This window comes from Vombatus ursinus, unplaced genomic scaffold, assembly GCF_900497805.2.
Source record: "Vombatus ursinus unplaced genomic scaffold, bare-nosed wombat genome assembly UNPS02014826.1, whole genome shotgun sequence".
Lineage (NCBI taxonomy): Eukaryota > Metazoa > Chordata > Mammalia > Diprotodontia > Vombatidae > Vombatus > Vombatus ursinus.
Window position 1 is genome coordinate 11,230,451 of NW_020954604.1, and position 22,789 is coordinate 11,253,239.

The 22,789-nt window shown below is 46.4% G+C and overlaps 2 protein-coding genes across 5 annotated transcripts; one reads left to right on the forward strand and one right to left on the reverse strand.

Annotated features, from left to right (window-relative positions):
* Positions 1-594: 594 nt before the first annotated feature.
* Positions 595-14,226, reverse strand: KLC4 (kinesin light chain 4). 4 transcript variants are annotated; one of them, XM_027838349.1, is made up of 16 exons: positions 14,120-14,226; positions 11,238-11,521; positions 9,349-9,579; positions 7,095-7,176; positions 6,481-6,694; positions 5,767-5,854; positions 5,393-5,494; positions 5,044-5,217; positions 4,327-4,426; positions 4,083-4,135; positions 3,794-3,861; positions 3,498-3,606; positions 2,762-2,884; positions 2,305-2,420; positions 1,908-1,971; positions 595-1,068 (listed from the first exon to the last, which is right to left on the reverse strand). In XM_027838349.1, exons 2-16 carry the CDS (start codon positions 11,493-11,495, stop codon positions 1,018-1,020), a joined length of 1,833 nt encoding a protein of 610 aa, XP_027694150.1. In that variant the 5' UTR covers positions 11,496-11,521; positions 14,120-14,226; the 3' UTR covers positions 595-1,017. The 4 variants fall into 4 exon arrangements, 2 of the variants coding, with proteins under 2 accessions (XP_027694150.1, XP_027694151.1); XM_027838350.1 differs by having other exon boundaries at positions 11,238-11,516; positions 14,120-14,204; XR_003566993.1 differs by lacking the exons at positions 595-1,068; positions 1,908-1,971; positions 2,305-2,420 and adding an exon at positions 2,982-3,096 and having other exon boundaries at positions 2,794-2,884.
* A 180-nt stretch (positions 14,227-14,406) lies between these two features.
* On the forward strand, positions 14,407-22,340 carry MRPL2 (mitochondrial ribosomal protein L2). The gene is made up of 7 exons (XM_027838352.1): positions 14,407-14,513; positions 16,093-16,261; positions 20,608-20,749; positions 20,951-21,066; positions 21,168-21,278; positions 21,583-21,656; positions 22,082-22,340. Exons 1-7 carry the CDS (start codon positions 14,442-14,444, stop codon positions 22,292-22,294), a joined length of 897 nt encoding a protein of 298 aa, XP_027694153.1. The 5' UTR covers positions 14,407-14,441; the 3' UTR covers positions 22,295-22,340.
* The last annotated feature ends 449 nt before the right edge of the window (positions 22,341-22,789 follow it).

The window sequence follows — 22,789 nt, forward strand, 5'->3', positions numbered from 1 at the left end:
AACTCTAGGGACCCACATGGCCACCACATGGGAGAGCCAGTTTTCTTTACAGCTCATACTTTTTACAGAGCTCTTCCTGGCAAATCCTTGACAATCAAGTCTTGCTAATAAGTTTCCTATGTCCCCAACCTCAATCTTAGAGGATATGAGTTTCAACACAACCCCCAAACCCTTCACTGGCATCCTTGAAGACCTCACAAGATAAACTGGATAAGGAAAAAAGACAGATACCAATAAAAACAATAGCTAACATTTATACAGTGCTTCAAAGTTTGCAAAGTACTTTACATATGTTATCTCCTTTGACCCTCACAACAAGCTAGTAGGTGCTGTTACTACTCCCATTTTATAAATGAGGAAACTGAGACTCAGAGAAGTCAAACGACCTGCCCAGAGTCACACAGCTAGTAAGTGTTTGAGGTACAATTCAAACTCAGGTGTTCCCAATTCCTAGGCCAACGCTCTAGCCATTACATTATCTAGCCACTTATACCTCCTCTTTCTAAGTACATGATCATCTCTTCTCCCTTTTCCACTGGTCTCCAGTATTTACCCCGGATCCTACCCTATTCCCCCAAGACAAATGTGGAAGACTCGTATCCTGATTATTTTATTTAAGAAAAGTGAAATAGTTGGACCTGAAGAAAAGGAGCATATAGAGAAAAGAGAGGCCAAGGAATAGGAATTTGGCCAGTCCAAAGACCCTTCATACTAAAACAATGATAACAGGCCTCAGCCCTCCATTCCTGTGGCATACCTGCTTCCTAATCCAGTCCCTGGAGGATTTAGCCCTACTCTAGAAGACAGCAGAGGAGTTAAAGGGGGCCCAGCAGGGCCTTCCTGAGGGTGCAGCCAAAGCCCAAATGGGTAGAACAACCCAGCAGTTTACAAGTTTTCATCCCCACTGGTCCACCAAGGTCTGACAGTCTGTTCCTTAGGACATGGTAGAGGCAGGAGTCACAGAGAATGCTGTATGTTTGTAGAATCACAGTAGGGAAGATCCTAAGGAGTCAGATGTCAGCTGCTTGAAGAGAGGTTCATAGTGCTAGCACTGAGGCCTCGGGAGCCCTGAAAGAAATCACACTCCATCAGGCCAGGCCACCCTTCCAAATCCCTACTGCCTGCCCATTTTTCCTCCCAAAGGATGGGCTGTTGTGACCCATCTCATATCTAGGGCTTTTGTTCTTTTCTCCCAGTCCCTAGAATATGCTATAAGATTCAAGCTTAAGAAGGGGTTGTTTTGGGAGGGTTTTTTGCCCTTCATTAAAAGCAGGCCCCTAGAATTTTCCTTAAGTCCTATTCATGTGAAGAAAATAGCTTGGATATTATCTGTAGATCACAGACCTCAGAGCTGTGAGGGACTTGGAAAACATGAGTCCAAACCCTTCATTTGTCTGATTTGCAGCCCAAGAAGGTAAATGACTTGCCCACAGTCACACAGGTAATAAGGAACAGAGTTTGGGATTCAAACCTAGGTACTTGGACCCCAAATCCATGGCTCTTTCTACTAAACCATGTCTTCATATCATTTGTTGCTGTGGATGATCACTTTCCCATTAAAGTAGTAATTTGCCCTTGAACCAATGTCACCTTTTTTCAGTGTTTCTATTTATTCCCTCTCCCCCATACCCGAGTCCATTCCCCCAGAAGTACACAGCAAGTACATACTTCTTTATTCTCTACCTTTCATCTCAGATATGCCCTTTGATAACCCCCAAGAATAAGCATGCTTAGCCTTCTCTCCCCTCCTTTCCAATGCCTCCCATCTGAATGATCTCAGATGGCCCCATTCCTTACTCCCCTCCCCCTCCCCCCAATCTCTTCTACTTGGACTCTGGCTGTCGGTCCTTACTTGACTCCTCCTCAGCTGCTCCCCTTCCTACTTCCCACCCAGGCACCCCCCTCACCTGAAAGGACTGCTCGCTGGGCTGATTCAGATGGTTTAAGGAGGCGGCCCGCTTGATGTTGCTACTGTAAGGGAAAAAAGAGAGTCTCCTGAGCCTAGCTTTCCCGAGCTCTAGGATCCCCCACCATTGCCAACTTGATCACTCATTTTCTTCACTTGCCTTGTTCCTTCCCTCAGTTCTTGCTCCTCTGATGGGTTCTCTTTTCCTGCCCTTGTGCTACACACCCACCCCCCTCTACCTGGAACTCCCCCTCCCCAGCCAGCCAACAGGCCTCCTTCCTTCTTGTGTACTTCTTCAATATTTACTTTTTTTTCAGGGAGCCCTGGCCATAAGGAGGGGAGGAGCTCGGGAAAGGCCTTGTTTACCCAGTTAGCTGTCCTCCCACCCCAGTGTGTACCTGGAGGATCGAGGCTCATTTCCCTGCAGCTTTCTTACTAGCATTTCACTGCTTCGTCGAAACACATCTCGGATCTTGCCTAGAGAACCACTTCTCTGCAGGGTTCCACTGCCATCCTGGAGGCCGATGGAGGGGAGGGCAGCTGACAGGGAGGCTCAGCAGACTCTCACCTCCCCCACCCAATTCCACCCCCAGCTCTATGCTTCTGTGCCCCATGGAAGGTTGGACCTGGATCAGGTTCTCCTCTATTAGGGGAAGAAAGATTCTGTTACCCAAAGCTTTTCTCTACCCGGATGGGAATGTGGCATGAACAGAGAAAATGCCAAAGCAGAACAGAAAGGGGGAAGGGATAATTTCAGGTCCAACACTGTGCCCAACAGTTCTACCCACACACCTCCAAGAGCAGCAAAGGGACAAGGTATGGGGAAAAGAAAAGGGGGAAAAAAAAATCACTCACCCCTGACCACTCTACAGCCACAGAGGCCTCCTCACCCCCTTCAAATTTAACACTGGCTCCAGGGCTTTCCTGGGCCTCCCCAAGCAGCTCCACTACCTTAGTCTGGCTGATGGGGTCTGTGCCCTGGCAGGAAAAGGAAGGGAGGAGAGGTTAGAGTTTTCCAGATCCACAGATTCCTTAGGATGTTTTTCCAACCCCCAGCCACAAACCACCCACCTACAATCATCACCCCAATGTGACTCTTCATGGCTTAGCCCACATAAAGGTGAATGGTCATTCCCCTAAATTTTCTCTCCTCTTCCCCTTCTAACAAAGTGTTAATTGGGTCTGGACCCCTGGTGAAAAAAAAAAGGTAGAAGGAAACAAGCATTAATATAGCACTTACTATTGTGCCAAGTACACAACAACCCTGAAAGGTAGGTGCTATATGATCCCCATTTCACAGATGAGGAAATTGAGGCAGGCAAAGGTTAAGTGACTTGCCCAAGGTCACACAGCTAGTATGTGTCAAGGCTGGATTTAAACTCAGGTCTCTGATTCCACAGCCCAGCACTGTATTTATTCCCTGCCCTATTTAGCTTAGAAAACAATGTGGGCTCAATGTCCTCTTTAATTCTAGCCTCATTTTAAAAAATTGTTCCCTGCTCCTCCCACTTCCACTGAACCAGAGAAGAGCCTGAGCTATTCATCCCCAGGGTGTCTCTCCCCCAATTTCCTTCCCTCTCTAATTTCCTACCTGTTTTCTGGAGCGCAAGGCACATTCTTCCAGAGTCTCAGCTGCCTCTAGTTTCCCTTGGCGGCGGTAGAGAGCCCCAAGATTCCTCAGGGTAGTGTTGACTGTAGGGCTGTAGGTGGTGAGGCCAGAGAAGGGAAGTTGGATCAGAGAAGGGGTTGTAAAGATGATATCAGAAAGAAGACAAGAGAAAGACTGGGGGAGGGAGGACCTGGAGTCTAGACTACTGGGGTACAGGAAAATAGCCTAAGCCTATTCTTATTCAACTACCTCAACTGGGCCCTGAGCATCCCTCTTACCTGCTGACCTTGCATGCTTTGTACCAGCCTCCATATTCAGCATAAGGTATGCCATCCCGGTGCCGGTTCTGCAAAAGGGCATGGGGAGAAACATGAGAGATAAGGAAGCTTTTGAGGTGTGAATGAGGACAGTGCTAAAGCATTCTCAGTGTCACAATCTGGGCTGTGGAAGGTGCCCTGAGCCAATAGAGGCAGCGAAAGAGACTTTGGGGGGTCAGGAGAAAAGAATGAAACAGAAATGAGGACAAAGCTATCCTCAGTGTCCCAGGGTCTGTACTCCCACACTCACTTTGCTCATTTCCTCTCGCTCCTCTGCATGCATCCATATGGGCTTGTGGTCATCTGGGGTGGGGGGGTGTAACATATGGGACAAGAAATAGAAAGTTTAGAAGGATGTGGCTGGGTCTGAGGGAGTCAGGTCCCAGGGGCAGACCACACTGCCTCTGGGCAGCAGGACTAAGTCACCCCTGGGAGCCACTGTAGCTTTAGGTCACGTTCTTCCCTTTGGCCACCCCCAAGTCCCACACACCCACCATCCACAGACCCAAACTCCTGCACGTGGGCCCGGGTTAGAATCTCCTTGTACAGAGTCTCAGCTTCTGCATATTTTCCCTGTTTCAGGTAGCAGGAAGCCTGGGGTAGGAAGCAAAAGGAACAGATGGGATATTATATAAGAGATGAGAAGAACAGGGAGGTCAAGAGAGAGGAACAAGGTTTCTCTCAGAGAGGTTACAGAACAACTTCCTTGCCCCTCCCCTAATCTCTCTCCACCACCTTCTACCCCAAATCTAGCCTTCCTAATCTTGTCATTTCCCTAGTTTACCACTAACTTCCCAGTACCCCCAGCCTCAAACATCACTCTATCTTTCCCCTTCTCCCCCAGGGAAGGGCTTGGTAAATTCTGAAATTAGCCAGTTCCCACATCCTGGAGCAGCTCTTGCCCACTTCTCATAGCCCTGGGATGGAGATGAGAGAAAGTACAGAACTAGAAGGGTAGAAGCACTACATAACCAGGTAGTTGCCAGGTCATGACCCTAACCAAAAGAAACCATAAATTAAAGTGCTTTGCAAACCTTAGTGTCATATAGATGTTAACTATCATAATTATCATGACTGCTATTACCCATCTCTTCCCACCAAACAGTGTCTCCAGTAGGAGAATGACCAGGTAGACTAAGGAGGATTCTGAGGACTCTGATAGCCTGAGGGGCTCTGGGTCCTCCTTTCTTCCTTTTCCTTCCTCCCCTCACCAGATTGTTCTTGGTGCGGGCCACATTCGGGTTGTCCGGCCCCAGCTGGCCCTCATAGATGGCCAGGGCCCGGCCATAGTACCGCTCTACTGCCTCATATTTGCCCTGGTTCTGACACAGGAGGGCAAGGTTGTTCAGCTGCTTTGCCACATCTGGGTGGTCAATGCCCAAGACCTGGCAGGGACAAACAGAGGAGAATGAATGCAGGTCGTGGGGTAGGTGGGAAATGAGCCAGAAGGGGAAGACTTGAAGAAGAAAGCAGAGAGAAAAAGGCTAGGGCTGGGGCAGAATGAAGAAGATAGAGGAGGGCTAGAGAGAAAGAATCCCAGATCTAGGAGAAAGGAAACACCTTTTCTCGGATCTCCAGGGCTCGCTGACACAGTGGCTCTGCTTCCTTATACTTGCCCCTCTTCCCATACAGCACAGCCAAATTGTTGAGAGTGGCAGCCACCTGTGGAGAAAACCCCATCCTTGTCAAAAGACAGCTCAAAGCACCCATCAATCCAAGGGTACAGGACTTCCCTTAGGGACACAGAAGCTGCCACTCCAGGGATGCCTCATTCCCTTCATCTTTTTTTCCAGCAAATGGGCTCCACTGAGGAGATAGCTTGATAGGATTTAGAGGGTAGCTATCCTAAGCCCACCCTCCCCCTATTTGAGAGGTGTAAAGGAAAATCAGACATGCTAAGATGGGATAGGGGAAGAAGAGGAAAGGATGCTGACCGCTGGGTGGTCCCGGCCCAGGGTGCTCTCCCGGATGCTCAGGGCGTCATTCAGCAAGTGGGCTGCCTCCTTATATTTGTTCTGGTCCCTGCAGGGGGACAGGACCCCAGAGTTAATGGGGATAGGTCATCTTGTACCTGCATGATCCCATCTCCCTCTAGATAGCCCAGGTCATCCCCATCAGTCACACATTATTCATATTTAGTCCTCTTTTCTTTGGGGTATAGGGGACAGCTAGAAAAGCTTCTCCTTCTACTAGGAGGACAGAAAGCCTGGTGTAAGTACTACTGGGAAGGACTCACTGATACCACAAAACCTGTATATGGAACAAGACAGGTCTTCCCCCTGAGGAAAGAGTAGAAGGCCAAGAAGAGATAGTGACTCTGATGCATAGGGGATAGGGAGCTTAGACATAGGCATCTAATGGGAAATGAAACAAATCATAAGGCCTAAAACACAGGAGTTAAAAAGGTAGAAGTTGGGGGAAGAGGTAGGAAGGATCTGGGGACCATTCCATCATCCTGAGTTTTCTATGTACACTGCACATAGCAGGTGATAAATGTCTATTGTTCTTGTTTTTGGTAGTAAACAGGAAGACCTAAGGGAACTTGAGAAAGGGAGAACAGGGCCTCAAGTAGGGCAGAGTGAGACAGGTATACTGACTAGGATGATGGGGGGAGGGGTGGGAGTGTGGGGGTGAGGAGTAAGCCTTACCGATAGACCAAGGCAAGGATGTTGAGCATGGTGGCTACATCAGGGTGACCTCTGCCTGAGGTGCGCTCCAGGTCTTCTAGGGCCTGTTTGCAGAGTGGCACTGCCACCTCATAACGGCCCTGAGCTGCATACTGGATCACCAGGTTGTGCAGGGTCCGAAGCCTCGCTGGGATCTCATAACCCCCGTGCTGAGCAGCTGAAGTGCCCTTGGGCACTGGGACAGCACCACCCCACAATCTCAGAGGCCAGCACTGTGCCCACAAAGGACTCCTCTACTCACCTGAGGCCCACCCCTATCCCCATTGCTTCCAAGCTCATGGCTTTTCCCTCCATCAATGGTCCCCACCCTAAGTCCATTCTCAGTTCTTACCTCCTCCCCTGCCTGTGCCTTTTAATGACACATATAACTTCCTATACTTCTCACCCCAATCCCTTTATACTCCATGCCAATTTCTATGCCCTGCTATGCCAGAACCAGGGCAAGAATGAGGAAGAAGAATGGTACCAGAAGTGGGTGGCTCTTAAGCTGCCTATCTGCAAGAGGCAGTTGAGGCCAGAGAGCACAGGCTCTCCTTTTTATCTTATTTACCCTCCAGCCCCAGGGATGGACTCACGGTCATGGCTGGGCTCTTCTTCCTCCTCATTGGGGAAAAGATCATCCAGGGAATCCTTATTGGAGTTGCCCTCTTTCTCCTCCTAGAAGAATTGAAGCAGTACATGATGGCAAAAATCCCCTCCTGACAGGAGTTCCCTGTAGGAACTGTACAACAGGACCACTAACTTGTGGGATCCGTAACTTACAAAACCATCCATCCTTTTGATTCTAGGAAGGACAGGACTTAACCTAAACAAATGTGGTCTCTTGAATTTTTAAAAACCCAGCTCACGGTCACCCATGTTAGAATGTCATATACCTCCTCCCTTATTATTCTACTTATGAACTGGCTCCTTCAGAAAGCTTTTCCTTATTAACCCTCTCCCATTTCCCAACTTGTTAATACAATCTCTACTTCCTTCCTCCCACTCAATTCAGGTAATTACAGCATTGTAGTGATCTGTATGTGCTTATGTGGATTATGTGTCTGCTTCATCTATCCTGAAGGCAGGGAGTGTGTCTGATCTTTAACATGTACCCCAAGCATCTAGGCTAGCACTAGACCCTTCCCAATACTCAAGGTAGATTTGCTGACTGACTCTCACTGGTTTTTTTGTAATTATTATTATTTTGTTAAATATTTCCCAATTACATATTAAAAATTTTTAACAACCATTTTTTTAAACTTTGAGCTCCAGATTCTCTCCTTCCCCCCATCCTTGAGAAGGCAAGCAATTTGACCTTGATTATACTTGTGAAGGCTGACTCTCATTGTTAAGAAGTTCTTCCTTATGTCTAACTTTGTTCCCTTGAGGCAAGATCCTTTCTCTCCATAAAGACTATCATCCTTATTAAAGCACTATCTCCCATGGTTTCAGAAAAACTTAGGAATACTTACATGAACTGATGCAAGGTAAAGTGAGCAGAACCAAGAGAACACTGTACATAGTATCACAATATTGTAACAAGATCAACTGTGAAAGGCTTAGGTACTCTGATCAATACAATGATCCATGACAAAGGGATCATGAAGAAAATTGCAATCTACCTCCAGAGAGAGAACTGATGAACTCTGAGGGCAGAATGAAGCATACTGTTCTTCACTTTATTTTTCTTGCCTTTTTGTGGGGGGCAGGGGGAGAACATGGCTAATATGGAAATGTTTGCATGACTTCACATATGTGAGTATCATACTGCTTACCTTCTCAATGGGTGGGGGAGAGGCTAAAGGGACAGTGCATTTAGAACTCATAAAAAAAAAAGAATAGAAAAAAAGATATCCGTAGTGCAAAAAAAAAAAAGAAAAAGAAATACTACCCCCTCCTACCTTTTCAACCTAATTTCCATTGAAATTCTATTGAGAATTAGAAGCCTTCACTTCAGCACAAATGGTCTACCTCTCCTCTCTCTCAAACACTTAACTTCCCTATCCCTATTTTAAGCCTTCAGCTCCTACTTTGGTGCCCCAGCAGAACACCTGGGTTTGAGTCCTACCTTGGACATTTCCTAGTTCTGTGGCTTAACTCATGGAAATCACCTAACCTCCCTAAGCCTTATTTATTTGTAAAAATGTGGACAATTCCTCTTGTACCGTCTCCCTCCCAGGGCTCAAAGAGTCTGACTGGAAAAGATGTGATGGACTATGTGTCTGACAGTCCGAAGGACCAGCCGAGCTAATTTTGGAGAGAGTCATCTCAAGTTCAGCTGCCTGTTGACTGGTGGATTTTTTTTAGCCCCTTCAACTCTCAGAGATCATCTAACAAGATATAAAAGAGGTGTCACCTATGCTGGTAAAGGGAGCACCTCCAGTGATGAAATTATACTCTGGAAGTATGTGAAATTATATAATATGAAATTATACCCTAAAATAATACCTTGGAAGGACTTACAAAGTGGCAAAATATAAGAAGTACTGGGCATGGAACCCAGAAATAACTGGGTTTGAATCCTAGCTCTGGCATGTCCTACCTATGTGACTTTGAATAAATCAACCTGGCCTCTCTAACCCTCAGTTTCCTCTTCTGTAAAATGGGGACAAATACCTGTACTATCTACCTCACAGGACTGTTGTGAGAATAATTCTTTGTAAACCTTAAAAAGCTACATAAACATGAACTCTTATTATTATTATTATTGGCCACAGTGCTAAGCACATAGTAGAAGTTCAATAAATCTTTGTTGGTGCCTGGTCACTGGCCTACCCTCTGCCCAAGCCCTGGTACTGGGTTCCCCCCTTATGTTCCTAGTGGCCCTTTCCCTGCCACCTTACTTACCACAGGTGGTCCATCTTCATCATACTGCCGAAGCTGTCCCATAAACTCCAGGTGCTTTTTCTCTTCCTCCAACTGGGCTACTGCCTGTTCACTTCGCTGTAGGCGCTGCTGGGTACCTGCCAGCTCATCCCTAAGCCACTGGTTCTCCTGACACAATCGCCGCACCTGGGCCCTAAGCTTCTGCTTCTCTGACTCCACTGTGCCCAGGTGGTTTGCCAGAGCCAGCATCACCTGGGAAGAGAGGATTAGACTGAAAGGTCTGTGGCAATGTGGGAAGAACACTAGATTGGGAGTTAGAGGGCTTGAGTTCAAATCCCAGCTCTGCAACTTACTATCTGTGTGATCTTAGAAAAGTCATTTCACCTTTGTGGGTCTCATATTCCTCCTCTATAAAAGAAAGAGGTTGGATTCAACATCCTCTAAATTCTCTTTCATCTTTAAATCTACACGCCTATTAAAACCATCAGGTGTATGGATGGAGGGCAACAGATCGAGCCTTAGTTTTCTCATTCATAAAATGAAGGAATGCACTAGGTGATCTCTAAAATAGAGAGCAGGGTACAATGGAACAGAAAAATGTAGAGGCCAGATCCATGTGAAACAGAAAGTGCTCTTTCTTACTGGGATTTCTTTTTGTTGAGTCATTTTTTCAGTCGTATCCAACTCTTTGTTGGGGTTTTCACATTTGTGGTTTTCTTGGCAAAGACACTGGAGTGGTTTGGCATCTCCTTCTCCAGCTCATTTTACAGATGAGAAACTGAGGCAAATAGGGTTAAGTGACTTGTTCAGGATCACACAACTGGTATGTGTCTGAAGCCTGATTTGAACTCAGGGAGATGAGTCTTCCTGACTTCAAGCCTGGTACTCTGTGCACTATGGTGCCACCTAGCTGCACTCTTAGCTAGTCAGTTTAGCCCAATTGTTCTTTCCTCCCAATTGTTCTCTCCTCTGCTCTGTCCTTTATCTCTTTTACTTAAATCAAGTCAATAAGCACTTATTAAGTGTATACTATGTACCAGGCACTGTGCTAAGTGCTAAGAATGGCAAAAAGGCCGTCCCTGATCTCACCAGACCCACAGTCTAATGGGAAGATAACATGTAGATGACTATGTATAAATAAGCTATATACAAGATAAATTGGAAATAATCAACAGAGGAAAAGCACTAGCATTAAGAGGGGTCGAGGAAGGCTTCCCATAGAAGGTGAGATTTCAGCTTAGACTTGAAGGTTGAGAAGCAAGAAGACAGAGATGAGGAAGAGTAGAATTCTGGTCAAGGGAGAGAGCCTGGGAAAATGCCTGGAGTGGGGAGATGACATGTCATGCCTGAGGAACAGCAGGAAAGCCAGTGTCACTGGATTGCAAAGTAGAAGATGATAAGATGTATTAAGACTGTAAAGGTAGGAAGGGACCAAATTATGAAGGGCTTTAAAAGCAAACCGAGGATTTTGTCATTTATCTTAGAGGTAAAAGGGAACTACTTAGAGTTTATTGAACAGAAGGGTGACATGGTCAGACCTATGCTTTAGGAAGATCGCAACTGAGTAGAGGATGGATTTGAGTGCCTAGAGATTTGTAGTAAGGAAACCAGACAAAAGACTATTGCAATAGTACAGATGTCAGGTACCGAAGGTCTGCATCAGAGTGGTCACGGTGTCAGAGGTGAGCAAGGGGCATATAAGAGAGATATTACAAAGATAAAATTGTCAGGACTCTTTTTACTGACCCTCCTGTCCCCACAACACATACCTCCCTCAGTTTTTTCCTGTCCCTTTCTCCCAGTTCTTTGTCCCGAATTTTCCTCACAAACCCACTCATCCTCCCCTTGAAATCTTACTCGTATCCTATCCTCCATTCCAGCCCTCTGTTTCCCAGTCTTCCCAATCTCACCTGTGCCTCCCCCAGACCCAGTTCAATGTTTTCCATGGAACGGCGAAGCTGCCGGGCCTTCTCATGTACCAGTCCAGCTTCATGGCCCTCATGCTGCAGGCACTGAATAGCATGAGCCAGGCTCTGTAACACTGCCTGGTGCTCGCTTCTCAGCGCTTCCAAACCCTGGCTCACCAGCCGAGTGCTCCCCAGGATCTCCTCTTGGCTCAACCGGTGCACTGGTGGCTCTTCCCGCTGTCCCAGAACCAGCCCTGACATCCTGGGTTAGGGGATCCCAACCTGGGCTAGGGAGAAATCATGAGAGAGAGAGAGACAGAGAGAGAAAGAGCTGTAACAATTTTGTTTTGTGGCAAAGAGATATCGCTATGACTGTAAGAGAAGAGAACTGAGTATACTAGGGAAAGCAAGACTCAACGTATGGAGATTAAGACTGGAGATGAGTAAAGTTCAGCAGAAGAGACATAGTAGGAGAAGCAATGGACCTCAGAGTTGAGGAAAGTATTGAACAGGAGAAATACACAAACATTACAGAAAGTGGAAGGGAAGAGGCTGGTATATAAAGGGGAGGGATAATGGGTTTAAATGGAAAAACCAGGACTTGGAATTGAGAGAGAGGGAGATGGTGAAGGAGGTCAGTGAAAGGAATAATAGAGCAAAAGAAAGACAGTTGATAACTATGTTCTAGAGAAGGAGAAAGAGAGAAGTAACAGTTCTCACAGTGTAAAAGAGACTGGAGGGGCCTCAGCAGCAAGGCTTGGACATAGTTGTCTCCATGAAGGTTTAGTCCTTTATTTCTCTTAGTTACTCAAGGTGCCTTAATCCCAACTTCACTCAGCCCTGGTTATCTCTGCTTCTTCTCCAATTCTTATTCTCTACCCTCTTCTTCCCTATGGCCCAGTCATTGTCCCAAGCCCTATCACCCCAACCAAGGGCAGAGCCTTGGACTGCAGGGCTGAGGCAGGAGCCAAAAGCCAGGAGCTAAGAGCCAGAAAGAACCTTACTCAGCTAAGCAGACTGGGAGACGCCCTCTACAAAGTCCAAGAGTCCAGTCCCGCCTCAACCTCCTCCCCCAACTATAAAGAGCACCTGTCACAGAGCCCCACCTAGAATAAATGCCTTTTTTTTTTTTTGCTACATGACCTGGCCCCAAACCCTCCAAAAGAACCATCTCCCCTATTTCCCCCAAGAAACACTAAGTCAGCCCTGAGTTCAGATCTCCTAAAGGGGAATAAGCATGAGTAAGGAGAGAGCTTGCCTGGAAACCCATGAAAGAGCAAAGTTCTGTTTCCCTAGGTTTATTAGTCAAGAAGGATCCTTGTGCCTAGAGCGAGGTGTGAGTACAAGGGTCTGTTTACGTGGAAACAGCAGAGGACACTCTCATTCTGCTTTGTTCCTCCCGCCTCTACCCCAGGCAATTAAAGTAAGGGATAATTCCCCAGTACTGGTGAGCAACATTTACTGACCTGCAAACTCAAGTCTTATTTTCCCAAGACAAACTAGGAAAGCGGAATGTCTGCCAAAGAGTAAGAGAAGGCGTAATAGTCTGAGTCTTTGAGGTTCGCTAGTAGGTATGGCTCCCTGAATTGGGGGAATGAGGTAGGGAGAGGAGAGAAGGCACATAACCCTTTACCTGTCTGAGTGTGTGTGTGGGGGGGGGGGGAGGTTGGTTTGTCTATCCTGGAAGCTATAATAGTTATAGTAGCTATATAATAATATGTAACATATAATAGTTATATATGTTACCTTTTCTCTAACCTGACAGAATGTATGTATTATGTCTCAAGGTAAAAACTGGGGATTCTATTTGTCTGTTGCCCAAGGAGTTAACGGTGTGTCACCTAAAGAAACAGTGATAACTATGGATCTATCTGTTCAAGAGGAAGAGAGGACCAAGTTTATCTGTCTTGGGGGGTGGGAAAGGTATCTGTCTGGAAATGCACGCCTGTCCCATGGGAGTGGGTAAAAGTCTGGGACAGAGAAGGATTAGAAGAGAAACTGTCTGTCTGTCCGTCCTACTAGGGAACGATTATGTGCATATGTCTGTCTGCCTCTTTGTCCTAGGAAAGGAGGAAGATGTTTATATGTATGTCTGCTTTAGGAGGGAGTGAGGATGTGTATGTTTCTATTTGTCCTAGCTGAGGATGAGGGTATGCATCTTTCTGTCCTAGGAGGAAATGAGGGCATGTCCATATCTATCAAAGAGGAGATGAGGATGTGTATATGTTTACACACAGTATACATACACAGTCTGTCTGTCCAAGGAGAATAAAGGTATGTGTGTCTGTGTGTCCTAAGAAACAGTGAGGGCATCTATCCAAGGAAGAGGTTCTTACCTGAAGAGGGAGGTGTGTGTCTGTCTGTCCAAGGAGGGAGTGAAAATGTGTACATATGTGTCTGCCCATCTGTCCAAGGAAGAAGTGAAGGTCTGTATGTGTCTGTCTGTCTGTCCGAGGAGGGGGTGAAAATGTGTACACGTGTGTCTAACTCTCTGTCCAAGAAAGAAATGAGGGTCTGTGTGTGTCTGTCTATCTGTCTATCTGTCTGTCTGTCCAAAAAGGGGATGAGAATGTGTGCATGTGTCTGCCAGTCTGTCCAAAGAGGAGGTGAGAGTGCGCATGTCTATGTGTCTGTCCAAGAAGGGGTGAGGTGTCCGTTGGTCCCAGGAGGGATTGAGGCTGTGTATATGTCCATCGGTCTGTTCAAGAAGGAAGCGAGCGTCTCTAGGTGTCCGTCCTCGGGAGAGGAGGAGGTGAGGGTGTGTCCGTCTATCTGTTCCGGGGGTGTCTCTCTTTGCCCTAGGGTGCCAGGGTGGGATCTGGGTCCCCAGCCTCTCTAGCTGGGGGGAGAGGAAGGGAGAAGAGGGAATTCTGCCAGAGACTCACCCTTGGCACGTCCGTCGGTCCGTCGGTCCGCCCGCTACCCCGCCAGTACTGCCCCCTTAAATCCAACATGGCCGGCGCTCAAGGCAATTGTTTTGACGGCTCCTGGGGGCGGAGTCTACCTCCGGTCACGCGGACAAGAAACCTCTCCGGGACTGGTTGTGGCCAGCGACGTCCCAGGGGGCCTACTTCTGCGTACCTGGACCCACCCCTCCAGCGCCTCCTAGCACAGGCTCCCTTCCTGACGTCACCGGACCCAGGGCGTTGCGTCATCAGAAGGCGCCGGGGTGAAGCGGGGAGGTGGCGTGTAGAGCTGATCCCCCCGATGGCCCTGCAGGCGCTGTCCCGAGCCTTGGGCTCCCTCAGCCTGGCCGCCGGCCCGCACCCTGCCGCCCAGGTAACCGCCTGCGGGGGTTTCAGAGCTTGTGCCCAGAGGCCCGGGCCTGCGGGAGCGGGGGGCGGCCTGGGGGGCAGAGGGGAAACAGCTTGGCCCCAGCTGTGCTCCTTTCAGAGGCCGTCCCCGGCCTGGGCAACAGGGCTGGGGAACACTCGGGGCTGGGAGTCAGAAGTCCTGGGTTCTGATCCTGTCCCTGTCCCTAACCACCTGGTGACCTTGGCCAAGTACTCATTTCTCTGCTCCGGGCTTTGGTCTTCTTATCTCTAAAATGAGGATAATAATCCCACCCTTCTCAGACCTTTTTTGAGAAAATCTGAGCTGTTACCATGGAATGTCAGAGCCAGGAGGAACTGCCACATTTTGCAGAGAACACTGAGGCACAGAGGCAGATTGAGGCAGGTAGGTGGGGTGGCAGATAGTGTGTTAGAAGGGAGGGCCCGAGTTGTAAATCCTGCCTCAGACATTTACTAGCTGTGGGAGATTGAGCATGTTAACCTCTTGCCAGACTCAGTTTTCTCACCTGTAACATGGAGATAATAACAGTACCTACCTCACAGGGTTGTTGTGAAGACCAAACCAAGTGAGATAATACAAGTGCTTTGCAAATTTTATACAGTGACATATTGAAAGCCTTCTGGATCCCAAACAATACTTTATTACTATTCTAGGCTTAACTAGAAAGTTCTGTGCAGATAGGAAAACTTCCAAACCTGACTCATAACAATCTCCAGGAAATGCGGAGGACCTTCCCTGGTTGAATCCACCCTGACCAGGGCATTGCTATTACTTCATTATCCCACCCAGCAATAAAATGAGTACTTTGTTCCTCTGAATTAGTTATTGCCTTTGTTAATGATTTTTTTTCCCACATTATATACAGTATTTGTTGCTGTTGTTCAGTCGTTTCATGTCTGACTCTTTGTGACCCCATTTGAGGTTTTCTTGGGAAAAATTCTGGAGTGATTTGCCATTTCCTTCTCCAGCTCATTTTTTTTTTAAACAGATGAGGAACTGAGGTAAATAGGGTTAAGAGACTTTCCTAGGGTCACATAGCTAGGCCAGATTTGAATTCACAAAGATGAGTCTTCCTAACTCCAGGCCTGGTACTCTATCCACTGCACCACCTAGCTGCCTCATCTACCAAATTGTAAAGGCTTCAATTGCAGGCCAGTGTCCTTTTTTTTTTTTTTGGCGAGGCAATTTGAGTTAAATGACTTGCCTAGGGTCAACACAGCTAGTAAATGTCAAGTGTCTGAGGATGGATTTGAACTCAGGTCCTCCCAACTCCAGGACTGGTGCTGTATCCACTGTGCCACCTAGCTGCCCCCTAAAGAAATTTCTAACAAGTAGAAAAGGGTAAGTCGTATGTGGGGAAACAGTCAAGACAAATGTGCCTCTGTAGAGAGTATGTTCGTAGTATAAAGGATAGGGTTCTTGGATCATACTAGAAATTAAAGTAAATAAGTCGGTTGGGTAGCTTCTTAGTAGTGATATGCTGTGAGCTGAAAGGAACCCCTTTCTAAATGCCCTTCCCTGAAGTGACTCCTTAAGTAAGGAGAGTTTTTCTCTTTGTCCCCAGGTGATGAGCAGTGTCTTCCTCCAACCTTCCTCACCTGGGGTGCTAATTGCCTGCCGATCTTTCCTGACCTCGGGGGTCCTTAATGCAAACATTGCTTCCTGGAAGAGTCGTACCAAATACACCATTATGCCAGTGAAGATGAGGAAGTCAGGGGGCCGGGACCACACAGGTAGGAATAACACTAGGTATGGTGGAAGCAGTATAGGGGAGAAATCTAGTGAAACTTTAAAGCCTGGCCAGCTCATGCTCCTTGGTCCCTGCAAGGGACAAGGGGAGGGATTTATTGAGGTGTACTGTATAACAGAATGCTGTACTAGATGATGGGTCTGGTGGAGCTACAGAGTGGTAGACAACGTGGGCTTCTATATATGGCATAGTATGAGTGTTGGAGTGAAGCATCGGAAGACCTAGATCCAAATCTTTGCTCCACTATTTATTCAGTATGTGACCTTGGGCAGGTCATTTAAGCTCTCTTCTCTGTGCTATTCTTCTCAACAAAATGGGAATAATAATATTGATACTGCCTACTTCACTGAAGTTATTGTGAAGGTAAAATGAGATCATATATGAAAAGTATTTGTAACCATGAAATAGTATCTAAATTATTATGGTCTTTGAACACTGGGGAGCTTATATGTTGAAGATTTTTTTTTTATTTTTGAGGCAGTCGGGGTTAAGTGACTTGGCCAGGGTCACATAGCTAATAAGTGTCTGATCCTGGATTTGAATTCAGGTCCTCCTGACTCCAGGGCCAGTGCTGTATCCACTGTGCCACCTAGTTGCCCCAAATATAGTTTCTTCAATATGTAGAGGTGATGAGGTCTTTCCAGTAGAAAAAAAAAACAACTGGATTTGGAGTCCAAGGACTTGGGTTCAAATCCTTGTTCTACTTACCGTGACCTTGGGCAAATCAAGTGAGCTCTAAGATCTCCGCATTTTCATCTGTAAATGAAGGGTTTAGACTAGATAACCCTTGACATCCCTTTGAGCTCTGATTCTGTGATCCTACTTCGGTAACCTGTGATGTCATTGTGGACAGGCACTACTTATATTGATAGAGAGTTGCTGGAAGCAACCAGATTCATCATCATTGCCCACCCCACCCCCACTATAGCCAACTTAGTGCTGAGCCTCTGATTTCTTAGGCTGGTCCTCAGGTAACAGACATGCCATCTGTGCCATGGCCCTAGAGCTTGTGCTCTGCTGGCACAGCCTGTGGGAACCCACTCACCTCCAAGTCTTGAGGGTTAGTGGAGGAGTACTCAGCCAAGGAGTAAGCAACCAAAAAATAATTATGAAGCAATCTGTTAACAAGTGCAAGGTGGTACAGTGGACGGTACGGCGCTGGGCCTGGAGTCAGGAAGACTCATCTTCCTGAGTTCAAATCCAGCCTCAGACACTTTCTAGCTGTGTGACCCCGGACTAGTCATTTAACCCTGCTTTTCTCAGTTTCCACACCTGTGAAATGAATTGGAGAAGGAAATGGCAAAACACTCCAGTTTTCTTGCCAAGAAAACCTCAAGTGGAGCCACAGAGGGTCAGACATGACTGAAAACAGCTGAACAACAACAGACTAAATAGCACATTACCTGGAAAAATGTCTGGTAAATGAGTGATCACATTGAGATGGGATTAGTCAGGAAAAGCTGGATTAACCAGGTGTTATCTCTAAAACCTGTCCCTCCTCCAGACTTCTCTTTTTGACTTTTTCCTTCTCTATAATCCTCCATATTCTGTTAGTAACCTAGATTCTGCCCACACAGTTGTCTTTCACATCTGTCCCTTCATTGATTCATCATAACCACCCTACATCAGGCCTGTCTCTGCTCACCTGGCCTACACTATCCTCCAATTTTGTTATATTCCAATCTGTTCTTCACAGTGTTGCCAGAATACTCTTTCATACATGGGATATTTTTCCTAAAATCTTTCAGATGCTCCCCATCGTCTTCTATATTTTGAGAGATCTCTTGTTTCACTGATATTGGTATGAGCTTCACAGGACAAATCACCACCTTTCCAGGCTTCCTGATCAGTTGTTGTTTCTCCTGTGCAGCTTTGTTGGTGAGATACTCCATTTGCTTCTCGGTTGACCTATGGGTAACCTACTACTTTAATTTTTCAGATACTAGTATTCCATCATTCACAACAATATAGAATCACTGGAAGAATGTTAATGTTTAAAAAAATTGTGTCTTTGTTTCAGGAGAGAAACTTGAGGTCATTAAAATCACTGTGCAATTTTCCAAAAGCGTTTCAACCCATTCTCTTCTTTCACTTAATTCTGGGTAAATTGTTTCTGTCCAAGATATATGGATGAATGGCTAGGTAGTGTAGTGGAAGGATCACTGGACTTGGAATCAGGAAAACCTGAGTTAAAATCCTGCTGCCGATACTTAGTAGCTATGTGACTGGGCAAGTGACTTAAGTCTCAGTCCCTGCCTCAGATTTCTCATTTGTAAAATGGAGATAATAAAAGCACCTGTCTCCTAAGGTTGTTGGGAGGATTCAGTGAAGGTATATAAAGCACTTTGCAAACAAATACTATATAAATATTGATGGACCAGCTCTGTGGGTTATCTCTCCAGCAGCATATGAATAGATAATAGACATTCTTTATCTATTTGATTTTTTTCCTTCCAGGCTAGTGAAGTGTTTTAAATGATTGTATAGTCTCTTATTTAGGAGGTTCTGCAGTGTTACGGGGGGCAGCTAGGTGATGAAGTGGATAGGGTGCCAGGCCTGGAGTCAGAAAGACCTGAGTTCAGATCTGACCTCAGACACTTACTAGCTATGTGACCGTGGGCAAGTCACTTAACCCTGTTTGTCTCAGTTCCCTCATCTGTAAAATGAGCTGGAGAAGGAAATGGTGAACCACTCCACTATCTTTGCCAAGAAAACCCTAAATGGGGTCACAAAGATTCAGACACAACTGAAAAACAATTGAACAACAACAACAAGCAGTGTTACAGAGCTTGATGTAATCAGCAAAAAGTTATTTGCAAACACAAGCATCTAAGAAGGACCTCACACAATGGATATGCATCACATCACTGGCCCACTTTGACACAGACTCTGCAGTGGACATCCTCTATATTGGTGGCAGATAGCTTTGTCCTTTATACATCTCCTTCTTTGATGTTAATAATCAGAAGGTCATTGCACAGCTACCTTTGTTAAATCTTTTTTAAGAAATAACATTCTTATTCTTACCTATAACATCACTAATGTGAAAATATTTTTAATAGTAATATATACGTATAGCCTATATCAGATTGTGTGCCATCTTGGGGAGGGAGGTGGGAAGGGAGAGGGAGGAAAAATTTTAAACTCAAAAGCTTATGGAAGTGATTGTTGATAATTCAAAATAAATTAATTTAAAAAAAAGAAAGAAATAACATTCTTTAGTTAAGCCCACTATCCCTTATGTCTGTCCCATTATCTCCATCCACATGACCACTACCTGAGTTCATGCCCTCATTACCTCCTTCTTAGACTTCTGTAATAGTGTCCTAATTGATCTCCCTTCTCTCCAATTTGTTCTCAACACAGCTGACAGATTAATAGTCATAAAACAGTTCTGGCCATGTCACTCCCCTCCTCAAAAAATCTTTAGTAGCACTCAATTGCCTTCTCTGGGCATCTAAGTGGCATAGTGGATAAAGTGCCAGACCTGGAGTCTAGAAGACTCTTTCTGAGTTCAAATCTGGCCTCAGATACTTACTAGCTATATGACCCTGGACAAGTCATTTAACCCTGTTTGCCTCAGTTTCCTCATCTGTAAAATAAGCTGGAGAAGGAAACGGTGAACCACTCCAGTAACTTTGCCAAGAAAACCCCAGAATGGGGCGTGAAGATTCATACACAACTGAAAAATGACTAAACAATTGCTTCCTCAGCCTGGCATTCAAAACTTCTCACAAACTGGCTCCACCTTGCTTTCCAAACATATTTCACACTACTCAGATCATGTACTTGAAACTCCAGACAAAATGGCTTGTTTGCTCATCAAATTTGTTAGTCTTTCTCCTGTCCCCATGCATGAAGTGTATGCCCTCCTTATCTCTGTCTTAGAGAACCCTTTGCTTTCTTCCAGGCTCAGCTCAGGAGCCATCTTTCTTAGAAATACCTTTCCTGAAGCCCTATAGCGAGTGTTCTTTTCTTCCTCAAATCTTGTATTTACTTCCTCAAATCTTATCTTGTATTTACATCTTTGGGTATATATTATATCCTTCTAGTAAAATATAAGTTCCTTGAAGGGATATTAATAAATGTTTGACTTACTGTTGACGGCATTCTGGAGGAGGTGAGTTTTGATCTAGGCCTTGAAAAAAGTTAGGGACTTCAGCTGGCATGTAAGAGGGGAAAGATGTAATCCAGATAAAGGGAATGACATGGTTGTATTGGGCTGAGGCATCCTTTCCTTGTACTTCCTTGCACAGGACTTCTTTCCGTATAAAGAGTATGAATTTTCTTAACCAGAATTGCATTACACTCTTCTTCCCCTTCCCACAGGTCGCATCAGAGTGCATGGTATTGGTGGAGGCCACAAACAGTGTTACCGGATGATTGACTTTCTTCGGTTTCGGCCTGAGCACGAGGCCAGGTCTGGGCCTTTTGAGGAGAAGGTCATTGATATCCGCTATGATCCCTGTAGGCAAGTATGAAGTATAGGTTTTAAGGGGTTCAGCCAAAACAGGGGAACAGAGACTGAAGGAAAACATTCAAAGCCCTTCGAGTAGCACAGGGGGCTGACAGTGCTTCCAGGAAAAGTTGAAGGTCTTCAGGGAGGGGATTCTAGGGCTTCAAAATTAGCCCAGATGACCTTCCTATGTATCCTTCACCTCATTTCACTCAGATCTGCAGACATTGCCCTTGTTGCTGGGGGCAATAGGAAACGCTGGATCATTGCCACTGAAAACATGCAAGTGGGAGACATACTCCTTAATTCTGACCACATTGGCCGCATGGCAGGTGAGGGAAAGCCACAGCCTGGGGTGAGGGTGAAGGGTTTGTTAATGGTCAGGTGAGTTGCCTGAGAGATGGTAAGGATTCCCAATTAAACTGTCTTTTAGTTGCTGCCCGGGAGGGGGATGCACATCCTCTGGGAGCCCTGCCCATCGGGACTCTGATCAACAACTTGGAAAGTGAGCCAGGCCGGGGTGCCCAGTATATCCGAGCTGCAGGTATGAAATTAAGGCTGGGTGAGGATTGGGTAGGGCATCTGAAACCACAGAAGAAGTGGAATGGAAAACTCATTCCCCATGATGAAGGCTGTTAGCCACGATGGAAAAAAAAAACAAAAACCCAGGAAACATGAATAAAGGTAACAGTTCCCCAGGAAATACAATGAGGATATGATCCTGTTGTCAGGTTGAAGTGTTCTGTCCATCCTGTTGCCCCATGTATCAATTCCTGGGTTATGTGTTATGGATATGTTGTATAGAGATTATTTGGGGGAGATCTGAGTTGGGACTCTGTCTTACACAGGAACCTGTGGTGTGCTTTTGCGGAAGGTCAATGGGACAGCCATTGTTCAGTTGCCCTCTAAGAGGCAAATGCAGGTATGTGTGGGTGAAGGTGGGGAGGCTGGCATGAGAATTGGCAATAAATGTACCCTTTCCTGGATCTGGTATCTCATGGTTCTGGGGTGCTTCAAGGTTTCTATGTGTCCTGTTTCAGTATACCCCCAAGTACCCACAGACTGTGGTTGTCCTTGTTTCTTTGCTCATTGAAACTGAGGTAAAGGGGAAATATTTTTCTCTTCACTCACTCCACAGTGAGTTTTCCCTGTCCCTCACAATGCCTCTATTCTGCTACCTATGCCTAGGTTCATTATTGCTGCCCTTTGTTTGGATTTGGGGGGGGTGGTCCTGTTCTCCTTTCTATCAGGTTTAGCCTATGGTCTGGTCTGGGCTTCTCTCAGTGCATTCTGCCCTGCCATTTTCTCCACTGTAGCTCTTGCCCTCACCACCCCTTTCATTCTTAGGTGCTAGAGACATGTATAGCCACAGTCGGCCGGGTGTCAAATGTGGATCACAATAAGCGAGTCATCGGAAAGGCTGGGCGAAACCGCTGGTTGGGCAAAAGACCCAACAGTGGACTCTGGCAACGAAAAGGAGGTTGGGCTGGCCGAAAGATCAAGCCCCTACCCCCAATGAAGAGTTATGTGAAGTTACCTTCTGCTGCTGCCCAGAGCTGACACCCTGATCTACCCCCCTGCCTCCCAATAAACTGAATCCCTCTGACTGGTTTCTCTCTTCTTATTGCAGCCTAGGGACAAGAGGAATAGTCCAGTGGTGTTGGGGCCAGGAGCAGTGTGTTATAGGGGAGGAAAAACGTGCCAGTGGCATTGAGAACAGGAGGAACATGCCAGTGGCTGGGAGATAGAAGAGACATACCAGGGACATTGGGGACAAAAGAAGGAACACGCCAGGGGTGTCTGGACATGCCAGGGGGGATGTGCCAGAGGTGTTGAGATGGAAAAGGGCACGGGACCGGGGTTTTGGGAATAGGAGGAGGAACATGTCAGGGGTGTCCAGGACAGGAGGGGGAATGTGCCGGGGTGTTGAGATGGAAGGCGGAACATGCCAGGGGTGTTGGGGATAGGAGGACTATTCCGGGGTGTTGGGACAGGAGGAGGAACGTGCCAGGGGCCTCAGGAACGGGGACGGAGGAGGGTGGGCGGGAAAGCCGG

Excerpts from the sequence above, each read along its gene's own strand:
- KLC4 (XM_027838349.1), bottom strand. The coding sequence starts at position 11,495 with ATGTCAGGGCTGGTTCTGGGACAGCGGGAAGAGCCACCAGTGCACCGG. Across the intron at positions 7,177-9,348 it reads ATGAAGATGGACCACCTGTG|GAGGAGAAAGAGGGCAACTC; the intron begins GTAAGTAAGGTG and ends CAATTCTTCTAG. Across the intron at positions 3,862-4,082 it reads AGCGAGAGGAAATGAGCAAA|AACCGGCACCGGGATGGCAT; the intron begins GTGAGTGTGGGA and ends GCCCTTTTGCAG.
- MRPL2 (XM_027838352.1), top strand. The coding sequence starts at position 14,442 with ATGGCCCTGCAGGCGCTGTCCCGAGCCTTGGGCTCCCTCAGCCTGGCC. Across the intron at positions 16,262-20,607 it reads AGGGGGCCGGGACCACACAG|GTCGCATCAGAGTGCATGGT; the intron begins GTAGGAATAACA and ends CCCTTCCCACAG. Across the intron at positions 21,279-21,582 it reads CCAGTATATCCGAGCTGCAG|GAACCTGTGGTGTGCTTTTG; the intron begins GTATGAAATTAA and ends TGTCTTACACAG.